Source organism: Thermobia domestica, chromosome 16 (genome assembly GCF_964235325.1).
Source record: "Thermobia domestica chromosome 16, izTheDome1.hap1.1, whole genome shotgun sequence".
NCBI lineage: Eukaryota > Metazoa > Arthropoda > Insecta > Zygentoma > Lepismatidae > Thermobia > Thermobia domestica.
Genome location: NC_137469.1, coordinates 77,197,505 through 77,217,385, shown reverse-complemented (window position 1 = coordinate 77,217,385; position 19,881 = coordinate 77,197,505). Strand labels below are relative to the sequence as shown.

At 35.3% G+C, this 19,881-nt stretch overlaps 1 protein-coding gene across 1 annotated transcript in view; it reads right to left on the bottom strand.

The window, feature by feature from the left end:
• Nucleotides 1–19,881, bottom strand: part of LOC145673178 (mutS protein homolog 5-like) — a 76,611-nt gene that overhangs the window by 48,302 nt on the left and 8,428 nt on the right. The window contains exons 2-6 of the mRNA XM_081742636.1: nucleotides 12,747–12,886; nucleotides 10,307–10,421; nucleotides 8,623–8,691; nucleotides 8,219–8,298; nucleotides 7,173–7,312 (exon numbers count right to left, since the gene is read on the bottom strand). Coding sequence (XP_081598762.1) covers nucleotides 7,173–7,312; nucleotides 8,219–8,298; nucleotides 8,623–8,691; nucleotides 10,307–10,421; nucleotides 12,747–12,880 — 538 coding nt within the window. The 5' untranslated portion in view covers nucleotides 12,881–12,886. The remainder of the gene's footprint in view (nucleotides 1–7,172; nucleotides 7,313–8,218; nucleotides 8,299–8,622; nucleotides 8,692–10,306; nucleotides 10,422–12,746; nucleotides 12,887–19,881) is intronic.

The following is a 19,881-nucleotide window of genomic DNA, read 5'->3' as shown; positions in this document are numbered from 1 at the left end:
CTAAAACGTTTTAGCATCACACCAATGGTGTCGCGAATATGCGATATGGATCGCTGATAACAGGAAACCTGCGATACGTCAGGTGAGTCATTGCTCACTTTACTTCAAATCACGGACTGTGTTCATGTATGACAGACGTCCAAAGAAGCGTATGATCGCAGTACCTCTGCCCAATCGTAAAACATAGCGATGCCTCTGTGATGCAGTGAACTTCAACATTCTGGTTTTCAGTGGGTTATGTGCCGATGCTTACCGATTGCGTCACTGCTTGATTATCCCCATTTTAAGGTGCATCCTATGGTCAAGACCTTGTTTCCGAGCAATGAACATATGCCAAGATGATAATGCAGAGTTGTAGTGGTGTGGTTTGAGGAATATCGAATGAAGCTAAACACCTCTCCTGACCCACTCAGTCCTCATACCTGAACATATTGAGCATCTGTGTCCATTTCGAAGAAACGAATCAGAGGCAGATTTCTGCACCCATTTCCTCTTTCACGGTGCTGAATGATGAACTGTACGGTGAATGGTTTAATATTCCTTTTGCTATCATTCATGACCTCTTATAACCCCATTTCACGTCACATCAGAGCTGTTGTGAGGGCGAAAGGTGGTTCAATGCCATATTAATCTCGTAAGTTGCACTTTCTTTCATGTGTTTTCACTAAATTGAAACTTATCTACTGTACCTAGGTATATATTAACGTTTGTAGTGCGAAACTAAAACCACTGATTTGGCTTTCTGCTTCACTAAGCTATCGTGTTAATCTTAAAAGTAGCACAAACAATTGAATAAATACACATTTCCCATTTATTTTAAATTCAGGCCTGAGAGACTCATGTTTTGCATTTTTATAGCAAAAATTAGGTCATGCATCAGAGGGTTAAATAATTTTACCCCTTCTTTTTGGTGACAAGTTTTACTTATTTAAAAATATTCTATGCTTTACAACGATGAAGACATGAAAGGTGCAGTGATGAGATGGCTCAGTGCACAGTTGAATACCTTCCTGCTTGGGATTCTATACTTCTGGTGAAGCAATGCAATTCCTATCTCAACACTATGAGGACTACTAATACTTAACATTTGTCACACTTGGTATTGTGCTTTCTTTTGTGTATGTGTCGTGTTTCACCTGTTGGCCTGTATTTTCGTTTTCAATCACGGGTAGGTTTTATATAGACATGGTTTATATATATGAGAGATGTTTCATTCAGCCTTCAGTAAGCCACTAGAGGGAAATTACAAGAGATTTTGAAATGGGGAGAAGACAAATTATTCATTGAACTTCACCTATATTCCACACCGAAAGACATTTTGTCGTTCAATCAATGTGGAATAGAAAACATGAAAACATACCGAGGACCATCAAAGCATCCGTTAAGTGTAAACTATGTGATGTAATTCAATTTCTCCAGGTTGAAGGACATAGTATAGATGAAATTCATCGTTGCATCAATAAGGTTTATGGTGGCAACGTTATAAGTGATGGCTGTGTGAATGAGTGCTGAAGAGAATCTGAAAAACTTAGAGGCGTATACAACGAGAGTAGTCAATGGTGGATATCTGCGACGGCAGACAACGCGTGATAAACAAGGTTCGTAGGTTAGGATTTCTGAACTGTCTGATCTTGGAACTTCAGGGAACTCACAAGCTGTCTGGAGAAATCGAGTAGGTGCTTTGATTGCACTCGGTATGTTTGCACGCTCGCAACTCTACAATGATTTAACGACAGAATCTGTCTTTTGGTGTAGGAATAGGCGATGTCCACTGGTGTCTTAACGAAGGCTGATAAAAAATATTCCTCATATTTAACCCCCTGTGTTCCAGTGACATCCATGTGGATGTCATAAAGTACTCCGTTGCAAAATACCAGTGACATCCATGTGGATGTCATGGAAACTTATTTTTTTTTTTTATTAAGAGTCGTATTAATCCTGAGATGATGAAATTTTTTAGTAGATGCAAACAACGAGTTAGTTCTACTATTCCTCCTTAGGTGACAGCACCTTACTGACAGAAAATAATAATAATAATAAAGATTTTGTCTCAATAGATGGCAGGCCTAAGGGAGCATACAGTTACGACCCATATGTGTTTGTTTTGCCAATAAATAATCAGCAACTTCAAGATCGTAAAAAAAGAAAGAAAAAGAAATCTGTCTTTGATCTACGGGCAGTGTTGTCAACCTGAAGCAGTATAAAATCCCTTTAGAACATCAAAAGTTACCTTTTTCAGTCCAAATGTTTCACAATGTAATTTTTTTAAAAATCAGTAATGTGAATGCTCTCCTCGCGTGTGCATAACAACTACGCCCTATATAAAGGTCTAGACAGTTTTTTAACAATAAATGAAAACACGGTATTACAGTACGCACAGAGGAAAATGACACCTGGTACGCAAGGGGTTAAAGCGTATTATCAGAATAACACCTTTTACAAAACATTTACTTATACAGGATGATTCTTTATAGGGTTTACAACTTCAATCAGTTATAATTCTTTATTGGAACCACATACAGACTTGATTTATATGTTATTATACTGCAAAACACGTCAAGTTTTTTTGTGACAAATCCATTATGGTTCGATGTGTGTGCCTGCAGTCATCCTGGACACATCCCAACGAAAGTCGATTTCCCGCCAAACAGTAGCTACCATTTCGGGGAACGTCCGTGATGGCTGTTGTAATGCGATGTTTCAGTTCATTAACACTATCAGGTAGGGAAGGGATGTATACCTTATCTTTCACAAACCCCCACAGAAAGAAGTCAAGTGCTGTGTAATCTGGAGACCATGGCGGCCAGGTAATTGGTCCACCACGACCTATCCACTTATCTGGGAAATGCTGATCAAGAAATTTCCTTAAGTCTATCAGGTAGTGCGGTGGGGCGCCATCTTGTTGCCATCATAAGCGGTCATCGTGGTCATCTTCATCTAACTGTGGAACAAGAAAGTTCTGGAGCATACGAAGATAGGCAATGCCGGTGATGGTGCTCTCAGCAAAGAATGGTCCATACCAGGGGTAAAATTGGATCTGGAAAGGTAGGGGAACGCATGACGTCACGCCGTTCGCCGTGGCTATCTTTGCCCATTGTAATTTTTTTAGAAAGTAGGTGGACGCTACAGATATTTTCTGGAAGTGGGAGCCGCGTTCCCCTGCACTTTTACCCCTGGTCCATACACCTTTGCTCTGGTAACAGCGCAAAACACGTTTACTTTGGGATTGTCACGAACCAGTACCAAGTGCGCATGTGGGTTTTCCGTGCCCCAAATACGACAATTGTGTGTGTTGACTCGACCGGAAAGGTGAAAAGTTGATTCGTCACTGAATACCACATTGTTCAAGAATGACTCATCACCACTAATGCGATCCAACATGGTAACACAGATCTCATGTCGGATATGTTTATCCGCTTCACTCATTGCTTGAACCAAAGACAGTCTGTATGGCTTCATGAACAAACGTCTACGCAATACACGCCAGTGATCTGAGGGATATCAGTTCCTTGTGATGCACGTCGTGTAGATTTTCGAGGACTGAGGACAAAACTCTACCTAACAGCTTCAACCACATCGTCAGTCACGGGTAAGCGCCCTGGAGCCTTTGTGTGTTGCACATAACAACCTGTTTCAACAAATGTCTGGTGCCATTTGTACACTGTTGGTCTGCTGGGTGGTTCCTTGCCGTATTGTGTGCGAAACTTACGCTGTATTCGTTGCTGACTTTGCTTCTTCAAACTAAAACATGCACTTAGCTCCTTCCGCACCAGTGAAAGTCTCCATTTTCAAAGACTGACCGGTGACGCTCCGTGTGGGCAACTCCGCAACTACTCACTACGTGAGTCAAACCTGAAGTATTTTGCAGTATAATGACATATAAACCAAGTCTGTATGTTATTCCAATAAAGAATTATAACTGATTGAAGCTGTAAGCCCTATAAAGAATCACCCAATGAATACAACTTACAACATATTAATAAATGAGAAAAAACTAACGTTCCTGAATTAATAAAAAGTAATATCACTTACATGATACGAAGAAGGAAAAGGAGAAAACAGAGTAAAATGAAACTCTATCGATAGAATTCGAAGTAGTGGAGAGTTTTAAGCATTTAGGAAATTTAAGAATAGAGTATGGGAAGTTGGAGAAATACAACAGACAGGAAAGTTTACCAATTTAATATAGAACATAGAAGTAACAAAGAATGTTAAAATATGAATACAAACTATTAACTAAAACTACTGTATACAGCAGAGACCTAGATGATTACACCTAAGAAAGGGAACAAGTATCAAACAGAATAAATGAAGTTCCTGAGGATAAGAGATAGAAAACAGACAAAAGATTAGGACAAAAAATAAGAAAAAGTAAAAGAAGAAGTGACACTATAAGAACAGCGAAAGACGGTAGTTTGTTAGAGAATATAAGCAATAAAAGACTGAAACAATATTGGAGTAGAAAAGGATGGAACATGGAAAGCTCTCAAGAAAAGCACTGGAAAAATAAATCAAGACACACGAGAAGAAGACAAAGGTAGTAAGAAAAGGAGATAAAAGATGTGGAGACGAAGAGTGGATAAGAGAAGAATTATGTAGGAAAAGTAGTGGAAAAAAGGATGTTGATCTACACTTCTAACCAAGAAATAGATAGAAAGAATATTACTTACAGCACCTTTTGTTGCATCTTTCGACAAATACCATTTTCGGGTTAATTGGAGAAAACAAGAATAATATTCAGTAAACTATTTTATTTCCATAGAGACATACAAGTTTACGATTGTTGACATGAAATTGTTTTTAAAAATATAAAAGTAAATCGAAAGGAAATATATAATTCATTGTAACTGTTTTGTTTCATACGATAAGGCAATAAAATTTTGTGCGAACGAGCTTTCAACCTTAACTGACCAATTGATTATTTAATTTTCTCTCTGTTCTATCTAGAGGCGTCATAATGAAAGAGAAATTGACGTTACTGTCTGTCAACAATAAGTGATTGAGCTCGTGTAGAAATCTAGCAATAATTTAACCACAGTAATTCATAGAAAACTTCTGGATATGTGTAATGATACCATAATGGACTGCAGTAATATGTATAAATGCTTTCTTAAATCCTTCTATTTCTTCGTATGAAATTTAATTTTGGTTTCTTCATTCGATTGAAAAAGGGCTCAATGGCTACTATTCTACGAATGATGAAGATTCTTCGATCATTTTCACTTTATCGATAATATATTTTCTTTCAGGTATACCCGAAAAACAAGCATACGACATCTTTTCTATTTGAATGAAACAATCAAAATTAAATTCCAACAAGGGCACTCTGAATGGAAGTTGAATAACATGGAATAAAATGAGGGTTAGTAATCGCAATTATCCTCGTTATTTCTTCGAATTCTTTCCGAATATTAGAGAGGGCCCATTTTATCGAGTACAGAATTTTTTATTAACAATTTGCCAACAAAATGTGATGATATATTGTTTGCTTCAGACAATTTAAAGTCAAACTTAGGAATTCTATAATTCTATTTACAGGTTTCTGTAATTCCTGAATATTACTTGCATTTTCGAGCTTTCGATTCTTCCCTGGAGCCTTGGTCATGGAGGATAAATGGAATGGACTTACCAGGAAAGAGCGGTGCTGGAAAAAACTTTGTCAAATTCGGTGATCACAATGAAATAGTGGTCATGGGATTTGCAATATGGCGAAGTCGATTGGAGCACTCTTTTGTTTTTTAGTGAAAGGTTGCTAGTTCATGTTGTTAATTACGTTGTTATGGCAATGCTATGCAAATTTTGTAATTATTGCTTCCTACTCATCACTTAACCATCCCTTGTTTAAATTTAATTTAGATTTCCTTAAATAAATAAACAAATTTTCAAGTACAAGTCTCTCTACTTCATTTATTGGGGGTCAAAATTGAAATAGAGAGACTCATTTGAAAATCTTGGTAAGTTCGTTCCATTTATTATTCCTGATACTTTTATTTTTCTTCTTCCTACCTTTATCCTTTATGACCAAGACCTCAGGGTAGGGTCGAAAGCTCGTAAGTACAGGTAATATCCAGGAATTACAGAAACTTGTAAGCAGAAAGTTATATTGTTTGCTTCGTTTGAATGAACTACAAATCCAAGTTAAAAGATAAACACAATATTATGTAAGGATAATGTAAAACAACAAGACAATCAAGTTTTACATGCTGCAACGGTATTCGAATGGATATTATGTTATAAGACGAAGTAAAATAAATACTTGTCACCTTAGTTGCTTTAATGTGTTAATTGGATCAATAGTTTTTGTCTGTCAATTTTCGTGATGTCTTATTTCGTGACAACTTTCGTGACGGTCAATTTTCGTGTCAACTTATTTTTCCAGATACGTGTATTTTCCTAAATCTTCTATGTCAAGCAAATTCTAAGTAATTTCTCACAATTTATTATATATTTTAGTTACTTTATTAAAAGAAGATGGAAGAAATGTAGAAAAAAATGCACTTACCTGATAAAGAGAGACAGAAAAGGCTGAGGCATCGATGGTATCCGCAATAAAATTAACAGATGAAACATATTGGTCTAATTAATACATTAATATAAGTAAGGTAACAAGCTTTTATTTTAATTTGTTACATATTTGTTACATATTTGTAACATGCTATATGACAACTGATTCCAATATATTATCTAGAAACTTCCAAACTAATTGTTCCAATGTTGATCGCTAATTCAATCGGTGTTGTTTGATAGATCACTTTATCGTCGAGATAAACATACTTAAACACTAAATCGTATATTTTGAAATATTGCTATTTTTGAGAGCTGAAGATAAAATTTACATATTACTTGTTAGTGTAATTTTCTACGACTTTCTTTAATTTTGAATGTCAAATTTTATTCAGATATTGCTAAATACATATTTAATTAATGATTTGTATATGTTCCTTCAAGTTAAAAAAATACCCACTTAATAAAATCACAAGATAGATATGTTAAATTACCAAAATAAAATTTTAATTATTATTATTCCAAGAAGAAATGACTTGAACTAGCAATGCTATATTTTTAATGTGTGATTTCTATCTTTCTTTAATTTTCATATGTTCCACCGAGTCAAAAGTTACATAAACAACAAAAACATATTACTTAAAATAAGCATGATTAATTTCTCTTACTATATTCCGGTCCGGACAGGATAACAAATCGCTTGGCTGTTGTTACGTTATCTTCTTCATCTTCACTGTTTTCACTGATAGTTAGATCTTTCAGCGTAGTAACAAACTTCTCAGAAAGTCTATACGTCGTGAGCACAGTGCTGATATTTAAAATAAATAAATGTCACATATTAAATATTATAAAAATAGCATATACCGTATCTGCCTGTATGTAAAGTGGACCAGTGTATAAGACGAACCCCATTTTTTATATTAAATTTTGAGAAAAAGTATTTTCACTGTATATTATAGTCTTTTTCACTGTATATTATAAAGAGTCTTTTTAAATATAAAGTTATATTTTTGCAAGAAATATATGCAGAGTTAACAATGTTTAATTAATGTAGAATTGTAAGCGCGTCTAGGAAGTCTATAAACCAAGTGCGTCCAGAAAAAAATAATATGTACTACAAAATGGTAAATAAGGCGATTGTATGCAAACTACATTTACTGAATCACTGAAATGTATGTAGCTGGAATGCTGTTATACTCACCACGAGGAAACAAAAACGACATCAAACACTATAGAATTGGGAATACTTATTGTAACTGAAATAATCAAAATCTCTGTATTGACATATAAAATGTAATCTACTTTTTGACCGAATCTTGAAGTAAAAAAGGAGTTTTGTCCACCGGTAAATAAAGTAATTATAATAATATTAGTAAAATGTCATTTCTATAAAGAAATAGTAACATGTCAACTTGCAGTATGCTACATAGAACAATATTAGAAACAAAATACAAAGAATTTTGTTTATAAAGGAAATATATCCATATATAATTAAAAAAGAAAGAAAGAAACTAAAATCCTGAATAGAAAAATTAAAAACATCCTATGAGCAAGCAAATTTGGAACTGAGTTTAGAAAGTGAAATACAGAAAAGTATAATAAAAGAAAGTAATCGTAGAAATAACAAAAATGAGAGCAATTAACTACACAACTTCATACTATTACTATTACTAATTCTAATAAGAGTAAGAACAATTGAATGATTTAGATTTACCTCGGACGAACCTGCATGAGAAGACTTCGAAGCATATTAAATTCCGGATTCAAATCGACAATATCGGATAATATGTACAACTGAAAAAAATGTATGAAATAAGTACATCATGCTGATAATTTTGTAAGTTATTTGTCTATTGTCCATAGGAGAATGTCTAAAAGAAATACTTTCAATTGAGGAAAATAGACATAAAATAATGAAAAATTTTAAACAATAAAAGCCATGTAAATCTTTTACTTTTATAATAATTAATATTTTTTTTCAAAGTATTTATATGTTAAAATGTACAAACAAATAAAATAAAATATTTACTTAAACAAAATAAAGCAAAACTATATTTATTCCAAGTAATTCATTAGGACCAATAATTACAAAATATATGCATTGTGAAAGAGTCATACCTCTGTGGTTTCCACTGAATAATATGCCGCACCTAATTTTCCATTTTTCCAGACAACAGCTAATATGACCTTTGAATAGATAGAAAAAGGAAGTTAAAATTCAATATATAGCACATTTAATTGTAAGTTCACATGAAGAAACTGTTTTGTAACGTGAATGATACTAAAGGAAGACAAATAAATATATAGAAACGTTTACTTTTGTCTGGAATGAAACGCTAAGCATAGACAGCTTGATGTGTTATCAGTTAAAAAAGTGAAATATACAATGTATTTAATAACTAAATAATATAACTAACTTTACAGTGCTAATGTGTTCATCCTGGCGCTATGATATCAAGATACACTTTTATTCTTGTCTTTGGTCATCCAATGTACGAAGAACATAGGTATGTTGAATATCCACCTGCATTCATGTTTTCCCGTTGTTAGCTGAGTTAATCACTCCATCCTTATGGACCAGCCTAATCACATATGGCCGCTCTGTATTGAACAAACACTCATAACAGTGCCATATTATAAAGAAACACTTCGGTCCTCACCCTGACCCTTACATACTAAAAACATATCGTAATATATGATTAAACAAGCATTCATAATAACAGTAATATTTTACTATGTATAATTATTTTCGTCGTATTAATATATATATATAATATCATTAATGCACGTATTATCTTCAATCTTTTTCTTTGTAATCACCGAATTTAGTGACTAAGGAATTAATCAAGCAAAATGTTTTGTATCTATAGGGCTCGTAAGATATAAATCTACTATGATCGGACTTATGAAGTAGTTTCCATTCGTCTGTGCATTGAAATGACACATTTCCACTTTTAGTCATAATGCTATAAAATAAGCAAGTCACACATGCAATGTATACGTAGACTGAAACAGGCAAACAAAAACTAAGCCGTCGATGATATGAATCAAAACTTTACCCTGCTGTTTTAAATATTTACAACCCGTTCATGAAATAAGATATTTTATTAATAAATTCCAGAATGTGAATTAGTCAAAATTCAATCTTATATTCACTGAATTATTAAGTACTTTTCAAAATTTTAATTTGATTTTATGGTGTGAGTTATGTTTATTATTGTGTGGGTTTATTATGTTACATTCGTTGTTATGTGAGTTTGTTGAAACAAAACTACATTTTCAGAATCTGCATTATATTCATGACAAGTATGTAAAGAAAAAAGACGTTAACGTTACGGCCAATTGCGCCAAATATAAGATAGCACATTGTGACATTGCAAGGTAAATTTAGAAAATCCAAGTAAGTTTACATAATTGCAATGAGTAAAGAATACAGAAAACACAACGTTTAAAAAGCAATGCAGATATGCTAGCCATATGCCACATAAACAACTTGAAATTATAGATAAATAAATATGATGTAGATTAAATATAGGTCCGCGCCACAGGAAATTACGTATAAATCGAATGTTATACAGTAATATGAAACACAAATAAAACAAATAACACACAAAATTAAACAAAATATGCAGAAAATATGCGGACCTTTACATATTAAGATAATAAAATCTCAAACAATATTGTACGGAAACGAATTTCACATCCTCTGTCCTCATAAAGTGAAGAAGGCAAACTATAACTTACTATTTCATATGATTTTATGTGTATTTTTAAAATCTAAATAAGAATAAATAAAACGTACTTCCTCCTCTTCAGTGTCTGATATAGATGAACGAACAGTGTAGCGAGATGTAGATTGAACATCAGTTTCTTCTATTTCATTATCATCGCCTAGAGGATTCACTTCTACGGTTAAACTGAAAGTATAAACGTGATTCAGGTATAAACTGAAAGTAGACTGAAAGTATATTAGTTCAAAATACAAATATTGTAATGTTTATATGAAAAACCATGAGCCAGGTTTTATCTCTGTTCAAGTAAAGAGTTTTAAGGTAACTTAAGTAGCATACTAGGCTACAAATTTCGAATTTTTTAGAGAAACTTGGGAATTTTTTTGTAAATCTACGGAAAGATGTATATAGCTTACGTAAAATAACTTCATGAAAAATTATACGTTGCACAGAAGTATTTTTAATTAAAGAACTTTCTATTGTCCAACAATATGTATGAATGATTTTTCCCTACCCTCAATAATGCATTCACATATACGATGTACAAAAAACAATTAATTCAATTCAGTTAATCGTAAATTACATTCAAAAATAGTTTTGAGCATCACACAAGGTTTTTGTACAAATCAATTTGAGGTTGCTGAAGTCATTACTTAATTTAATGTTACTAATTTTGGAGTTTCGTTTATGACACTGATTCAATATTTTACATGTTTATGACTCAGTTTTCTCTTTAGATTAACCATAGACTTTTAGCAATAATGAGACAAAAAGTGTAATGTCTGGATCTATATTACTCGTAATATCCTAGAGTGCTTATTGCTTCAAAAGAGTTCCCACTTATTTAGCAAATACTAATTTTCTGACTTTTCCAGGTTAAGATTTACAAATTTCCAGGTCTGTATATAATGTAAAAAAAAAAAGAAGTAAATACAGTTTCCTCTACCAGAGGTTTCCTCATCTGCTATGCATGTGTACGTATAGTGTGGTGTATGTAGATAGAGAAGTTTTGGAAACCATCCTCTTCCAAATAGCCGGGTTAGAAAAAAAAAAGTTCTGAGAAGTAAAAATCCGCACTTAAAAATTCCCTGCCTTTTCCAGTTTTTTTTTTTTTTTTTTTTCAACTTTTCATGAAATTACCTGACTTTTACAAGACCTTTCACGAGTAAGCTGAATTCCTGAATTTTCATAGTTTAGTTTTTCCAGGTCGATGGAAACCCTATACACCCATGATACTTTGTACATACATTACATTATTTATATATAAGTTTCTACCTCTGTGTAAATTTATTAGCCCCGGTGGGGGCACGGTCGAAAAAAGTGTAAAACGCTTTTTCAGGCTAGCCACCCTGAATGAGGTTTTTCTGGGTTTTCCTCATTCACACCAGGCAAGTGCCGAGGTGGTACCAAACTTATAGGTCCCACGCCGCTTCCTTTCTTATTAATAATTTGTAGTGTTTTAAATCGATTGTTTGCTCCTTTCATTATTATAATGATAATAAAACTGGTAGCGGTGTTTTGAATATGGAAAATGGATTGTCCAAGCACAACAGCTAGGTTGTGATACAAGCCACGTGGTCTAAGTGAAAGAAGAGTTAGAAACTGTATGGTTGGTCTGGAAACGGACTGAATATCCTGGTGATTAACGCATCCTCACGGTACGCTGAAGATCTCAGGTTCGAGTCTCGGTCCAGTCCTATACTTCTTCAGTCTTTGTGTATTATTGGATTCGCATCTACAGATGATTAGGTTTATAAAACTAAGTTCTAAATAGGTTGTTTCCTCATTTCATTGGGCAATACTGTTTTCTGTGACAGCTGATGTTATAGTTCTCGGTTGTATTGAGGTTAGTTTGGTTTGGTAATTCATCATGAATACTGAATAGACTCACGCCGGAGCAACGTTTATAAATTGTGCAAATTTATTTTGAAAACCATGGTTCAATTCGACAAACTCGCCTGGTTGGACCTGGACCGAAAGGGACCTGTTAACTAGCTACTTAGTTAGTGCGATTTGACGCCATTAGATTATTTTCTCTGGCAATATGCAAAGTAATATGTCTACGTGGAGAAACCAGAAACAATTGAGCACTTGGAAACCAACATTCGACGCATTATTGCAGAAATACAGCCTGATTTACTGTGAAAGTATATGAAAATTGGACCTCAAGATTACGCCATGTACGCGCCAGCCACGGTGGCCATATGCTCGAAATCATATTCAAATATTAATACCATAAAATGATCTGTCAAATAAAGCTTATTTCATGGATATTAAAGCATTTTTCTGTTTTATTTCAACATAAAGTTCTCCGCCTTTAGAAAAAGTAAACACCCTTTATAATAGCTATTAATATTGTTTAAAATAAATAAGTTAATATCTTTTGCACTGAAAGTTTTCTGCAAATACAATTGTTAGAGTTATATTTACTAAATAAGAAGTTTTGGTGGTGATTACATCTTAATATTTTTTTTATATAATAAACATAATTTCATAAAGTAATTTACGTACGATACTGGACTGCCATAATAAATATTGGTATTTTGTGAAGATTGCTGTCTTCCTTCTGTCCTTATAATTGTAGTTGCAGAGCTATTTCCACTACACTGACTATTATTTAAAGGCCCATTCTGCTCTTCCTCCATGGTATTCTGAAACATTAAAACATAGTTAAATATTGTTTCGAACTTTACTATTTTTTTTAATTGCAAAATACTTTAAACAGTATAAATCTCTTTGTATCACTACTTTTTAAACTTTCAACATATTGTAGTATGATTTTTTTTATAAAAATATACATGTTCACGAGAGGAAATCTAATACTAAAATAGTTATAAGAAATATACAAAATCTTGAAACTCTATTATAACAGCGTAATTTCCTCTATTTTTACAGGAGCAGGGTATATAAGGGACCTTGAATGGTTTAGTATTCACTTTTTACATATGAGGAAAACAAGATAATTAATAATAATAGAAATAAGAGTATAATTGATTTTATAAAAGGTAATCAATAAGTGAGTGCAACATGGTAAACATATGTTTTCAAAGTTTTGAATTAACTTCTCTATGAAGAGGCAGATTTCTTCTTTATTCTCTTGAACTCTATATTCATTATCTATTTTACTTAAAAAAATCACTAAGAAGTAAATTATTAAATCTAGTTTATCGTTAATGAATTGAACATATTATCAAATGGGACCTACTCAGGGGCGGCTCTATAACGGAGTCACAAAGTTACGTGCCTTCCCAATTGTTTTATCGTTTTTGTTCTGTGTAAATTAATATTAAAGCAGAAAGCTATAGTGGATTTCTATCACTTCCGGTTTTATTACAGAGTTAAGGACCGAGATGAAATGTATTCTTGGAACACGTACTCAAATTTCTGAAAACCGATTCTTTCTATTTATTAATATTTTTGCTCTACACTGATCAAACATAAAAGCCGAAACTAGTTGATTTCTACACTTTCTGTTTCAAAAACGAACTTTATTCTTAACTTTCGATTCTACATTCTGACCAGATTTGGTGGTGAACCATCAAGCAGTTCTTGAGATATTTTGTCTCCCGGACAGACGGACACAAGGACAGTTTAAATATATCAAGAAGATTTGGTAACCCCAATTTCTTAAAGAACTGTGTTATCTATGCAATTTAGGGTCACAAAGGTTTGGAGTCATATTTTTGTCCAGATTGCATTCGTTCAAATTTAATATCAGTTGTACTGTTCTAATATAATATGACTCGAGCACATTTCTTCCTACTGGTGATGTTTTCTTAATAATTTTGACCACCTCTGAATTGAATTTGGTTTTGTCTAGATAAGCCAGAAACCACTAAATCCAAAACTCTTGCATCTGTTACATGTTCATGTATTTCAGATCCTACATTCTTCTTAGCCATTCTGATGTATGATCTGTCGTACTGACAAATTGCATGTTGAACTTCATGATTACAAAATACTTTTTGTAATTCAAAAAATGTTTCTCAATATTTTTGCAATTAATCTGAAACCCATTTTATCAACTTTGTTTAAACTCGATGCCAATGTGTAAAGAAAATCCAATTATTCTTTCACTCCGATTCAATTTTATTAGATGACTTAACTTCCTTAACTTATTGAAAGTTTCTCTAGGACATCCAGTATTTTCAACTAATTCAAATACGATCTCTAAGTTAATTGTTTATATCTTTCTTAGTTGATATTTATCTATATATCCTCAAGAAAAAAATTCAACCATAAATTAGATTTAACTTTATAAGAATATTTCTTTGTGAATGAAAAAATATACATGCTGCTGGTTCTCTATACGTTTTAACAATAAATTTATTATTGAATCTGCTGAACGTCAAATCCAGAAAGTTCAAATTTTATATATATATCCCAAAAGGTAACTGTAATTGTTCATCTAGCCTGTAAATAGCAATAGTGTCATCAGTAAGTCTATAATATTTTACCAATCTGAACTATTCTTTAAAAATAAATAAATAAGTAAACGAAATGGTTCAAGCCAATGTTGGGTAATAACGTATATTTATTATTACTATGCTTTTTATTACTATCGGTAATTTTTCTTTAAAGATACAAGGGAACTCAAAAGAAACCTGACTTTCGTTGTAAAAAGTTAATTTATTAAGTTTTCACAAAATTCTTTCAGTCTCCTTTAAAGTACTCTCCATTAAATGTGATGTACTTCTCCAGTCTTTTTTCCGCACTGTTTGAAGCACCTTTGGAACTCTTCAATTTTGATATCTGTCCAGTGCGCGCTGCGAAGCTCTTATTACAGTCTCCTTTTCATTGAAACGCTTCGCTTTTAGATTTTTTCATTTTTCACTTCTTCAGAAAAAAGTCACATGGGGCCAGATCTGGCGAATACGGAAAGTGGGAAACGATAGTCCATCCCTGAGAGCTTAAACAACGATTCATAGCTATGGCAGTGTGTGAGGGGAGTTGTCATGGTGAAGAAACAAGTCACCTGATCGCCAGAATTCCGGGCGTTTTCTCTGTATATCCTCCCGCAAACATCTTAAAATTACATATAAAAGTGCTAGTTAATAGTGTGATCATGGATGACAAATTTCCGGTGCAAAATTCCACGAACATAAAAAACAATGTTAATTTCCTTAATATTCGATCTCACTTTTTTTTGTGTCGAAAGTTAGGGTTCTACTGGCTAGACCCTTACTTGGTTTCGGGGTCATATCTGTAACACCAACTATCATCACTTGTAATGCTCCTGAGTAAAAATAAGTTTGGGTCACTTTCAGTTTGGGTCAGTCTGTCACTTCAAATTCTGGCTGAAGATTTCTTTTTGATCCTATGTGAGCAGACCAGGAACAAACTTAGCTGCAATACATCTCATTTTCAAATCCTCAGTCAAAATCCGCTGGCATGAGCTTCAACTTACTTCTGCCCTGAAATCTCGTTGATCGTGAAACGATAATTCTCATTGATTTTTTGGAAGATTTTCTCAGTGTTTTCGTCGTTTCGAGACGATGAAGGACGCGCAGAAGAAGAATAATCTTCAACACTCATCTCACCACATTTAAAGCGCCTAAACCCCTCGAAAACTTGTGTGCGGTTCATAGCATCCTTCTTGAAAGCCTATTAAAGCATTTGGTAAGTTTCTGTTGTCAATGTTTCAAACAGGAAGCAAAATTTTCAACACATTCTTTGCTCCTTTATATCTGCCATAACGATTTCGCAAGCGGCAAGCGAGAATAGTTGAGAAAAGCAACATTATGATCAAACCATTAACCTTCTAAGCAGACGCCAACTAATTTGGGAAGGTCTGTACTAGAGCCACTTTTAGTGCCTAGGAATGGCCGCGCGCTTCCAATCCGGATTCTTTTGGGCTCCCCCTTTCTTCTTCTGGTCAATTTCCAACAGTGAGCAACTGTCTCTTCTTCCGAGTGGCGGGGTTGGTAACACTGAGAACAATAAGTTAACCTTTACGGTTGTCTGAAGTCGCAAAAGGACTCTCTGGTGGGTAACAGAAGCTCCACCATCTTCTTCTTCGTTTGTGGTGCACATTTGGTTGGTTAGAACTCGAGTCTTCTATTTTAGAACTTAATTCAGGTTGAGAACTGAATTTTGTGCTTTTTGTATTTTATTTTAGTTCTCGTACTAAGGTTAGTAGCATGAGGAATTGTGTTCGGATTGTATGTATGTTATGCAAATATGTTTTTAGTTAATACGTGTTAATTGACAAATATGCTATGACTCTACTTCAGAGTATTGCCCATTTTATAATCAACCTACTTAAATTTACTATTTTATGAAAGTCAAAAAATGTTACAGTTGTTTAATTATACGTAATTGTGGTTGTGTTGACTCTTATTCTAAAATTAACATCTCATCCTAAATTGAGTGGAAATGCAAATGTTCATTTCGATGAAAACCATAAGAGAGTATTATGTATGACAAAAATAAAGAGCAATGGGTCCAGGTTATTTCAAGAAATGAAAAGAGAATAGAAAATCAGAAATTAACAGAGGCAAGTAATAAATGGAATACTTGCAATACTGTCGTTCAAATGTAACTTGGTAGGCCGTGAAGCGAAGAAGGTATCAAGTGCATTTTGCACCTCTACTCGGAATTTGAAATGGCGTCCTCTAAGGTGATTGTCCAAGGAGTGGAAGAGGCGATAATCGGGCAGTGCAATGTTCGGGGAGTATGGCGGATGGAATAGTGTTTCCCATCCAACTCGTAGAATGACGTCCAGGGTCATCCTAGCCACTTGGGGCTTAGCGTTGTCCTATAACGGGAGGACCTCTTTGCGATTCAGAAGAGAGTTTTGAGTTTTTTCTTGAACACGGATTAACTGCTGACAGTACACAGATGCATTGATGCTCTGACCAGCTGGTAACAGTTCCCGATGCACGATGCCGCGAGCAGTCCACCAAACACACAGGAGGACGTCCTTCTGGTGCAGTGTTGGTTTCGGCTGTTTTGGAACCGATTCATGGGATGCTAACCAATGGTGACGGCGCCGTGGAACTTCGTACAGGACCCATTCTCATCATATGTCAACACCCTGTTCAGAAAGGGCTCCTTCCTCAGACGAGACAGTAAAGAAACACAGATGACTGATCACGTTGCCTTCTGGCCCGGAGTCAAATCCTGTGGGACCCATCGACCCAATTTGTAGTTCTTCTCTAGTTGATAGAGGTGCTGCCGAATGTTTTCTCCACTCACACTGAACTGTAGTCCACGTTTCTCACATGTCTGGCTACTGTTCACCTCAATTGCTGCCTGAAGATCTTGTAATGGTATTTAATACACTGATTCACAAAACTTAAACAACCCTTGAGAACGTGGTATAAGTGACGTGTGGAGCCCATTCAACACTGGTTAGTGGCATGCACATACACAGAGACACACAGGCAAGGCGAGCATCAACTCTATCGCATAAGCAGCACCGTTGCAAGCGCGGTGAACAAATTATGCCATGAGGCGTACACCACAGCCCAGTAGTGTCCGAGGCTCCAAGCATTGAGTTAGTGGTTCTTGTGTGGGGTACACATCATGCAATGGGTGGTAGACGACATTTGAGTGACTTTGACCGCGGGCGAATAATTGGGCGGTTGGAATTGGGCCGATCGCAAGTGAAAGTGGCGCAGGCTGAGCAAACGTGAACAAAAGTGTTGTATCGAGGCTGTGGAGTCGCTTCCAAAATGGAGGTGAAGTCAGTAGACGTCATGGAGGAGGCCGTCCGAAGAAGACGTCGGTCGTCGATGACCGATTTCTCACAATTTCTGCCGAACGTAACCGTCAAGCTTCATGCTCTCAACTGGCCAATGAGTTGTTTCAGGCTACAGGACAACGCGTGAGTCGTGAAACTGTTCGTCGTCGGCTCAATAGAGCAGGACTGTATGCAAGAAGGCCTGTGCCGTGTGTGCCATTGAAACTGGAGCACAAATGTGCGCGTTACACATGGTGTTAGGAACATGTTGCATGGGGGGAACACCAGTGGCCTGTTGCGTGTCATGTTCTCCGATGAGTCTAAGTTCAGCCTGTCGTCTGATTCTGGTCGGACTTTAGTGTGGAGAGAGCCAGGAACACACTATCATACAAACTTCATTGCTGAACGGTCGTCTTATGGCGGTGGTTCCATTATGATGTGGGGTGCAATTATGCTGGATAGGAAAACGGACCTCCATATTGTGCAACATGGCACTTTGACAGCACAACGGTACCGGAATTAAATTCTCAATACACATGTGCGCAATTTCCGCGGAGCATTTGGCCCAGACTTCCTGTTCATGGATGACAATGCCCGCCCACACCGTGCACATCTTGTGTCCGAGTATCTGGAGATCGAAGACATTACGCGTATTGCATGGCCTGTATGTTCGCCGGAATTGAATTACATCGAGCATGTGTGGGATGCTCTTGGGCGCAGTTCACTAGCACGCACTCTCTCTGACTTGCAAACAGCTCTCCTCGAGGAGTGGCACCATCTGTCGCAAGACTTGATCAACACTCTGATTTGCAGCATGGAGGCCAGATGTCGTGCCTGTATAGATCTTCGTGGTGGTCTCACGCCATATTGACAGCCTATGCCCTCGCACAATCCAGCTTCACCTGTTGAGGTATCGTTGTGCTGAACTTTTTGGTCACTCTGTACATCCTAACTGCATTGTTCGTCTTCACTTGTGTTGCATTGTGCATCTGGACCGTCTGTTTGTTCATTATACTTGGTGCAATGATCGTGTCGTTTCATTTTCTGCCACTTTCTTCGAGTTGCTTAAGTTTTGTGGAGCAGTGTAGGTACTCTAATGTATAAAAGTATTCAAACTACAAAAAAAAATATATATTTTATAGTTTTAATAAACACATTTCTAAAATTAAAAGTCAATATGTCCAGGGCCGTACTACAACCCGGGGGCCCACCGGGAAAGTACATTCTAGAGGGCTCACTCACATGTATACTCATGTCCAAAATTATTGTCGCATGTCTATAAATATGTTGTAAGAATATAATTTGATAACGAATTCACCCGGTATTTCTTATTATGTTAGTATGTGTATAATTGGCAAAGACATGCATGTGGAAAATTTCATGCCAAAAGAGCGGTAAATAAGAACAATAAAACGAAAATAAAACTTTCTTGTCCTTTTAGCAACATTTTGTTTTACTCATTCTAATTTTCGAATTTATGATTCTTTTCCTATGAAATTTACCCCAAATATAAATTATACACATAGTATCAGTATTAAAAGTACGCTGCAAAATCATCAAACTATATCCTTACAAGAAGACAGTTATAGATATACGACAATCATTTTGGACATGAGTCTACGTACTGCCCCCTCCCCCAGCAATAAAACGGAGTCCGTGAGTGTCACTCGGATCAAGAATGCTGAAAAGTCTTAAAATGCAGATTTAAAACTTTTTTCTTAGCCAGTAATGTTTCCCCTGACACTGATTGATCTGACGTAATGCCTAATCCCCCATTCTTCTCTTGCAAGTATTCAATCATCTGCGTAATCTCCATTACTTCACATCTCACCCTTAAAAAAAAAAAAAGCACCTGTGCCATGAAACCCTCATAGGCGCCTCTGGTGCCTATACAAACGCATATATGAAGCATCAGAAGCAGTTTATAATTTATACAAATGTAACACTTCTCCATTGTCCTGT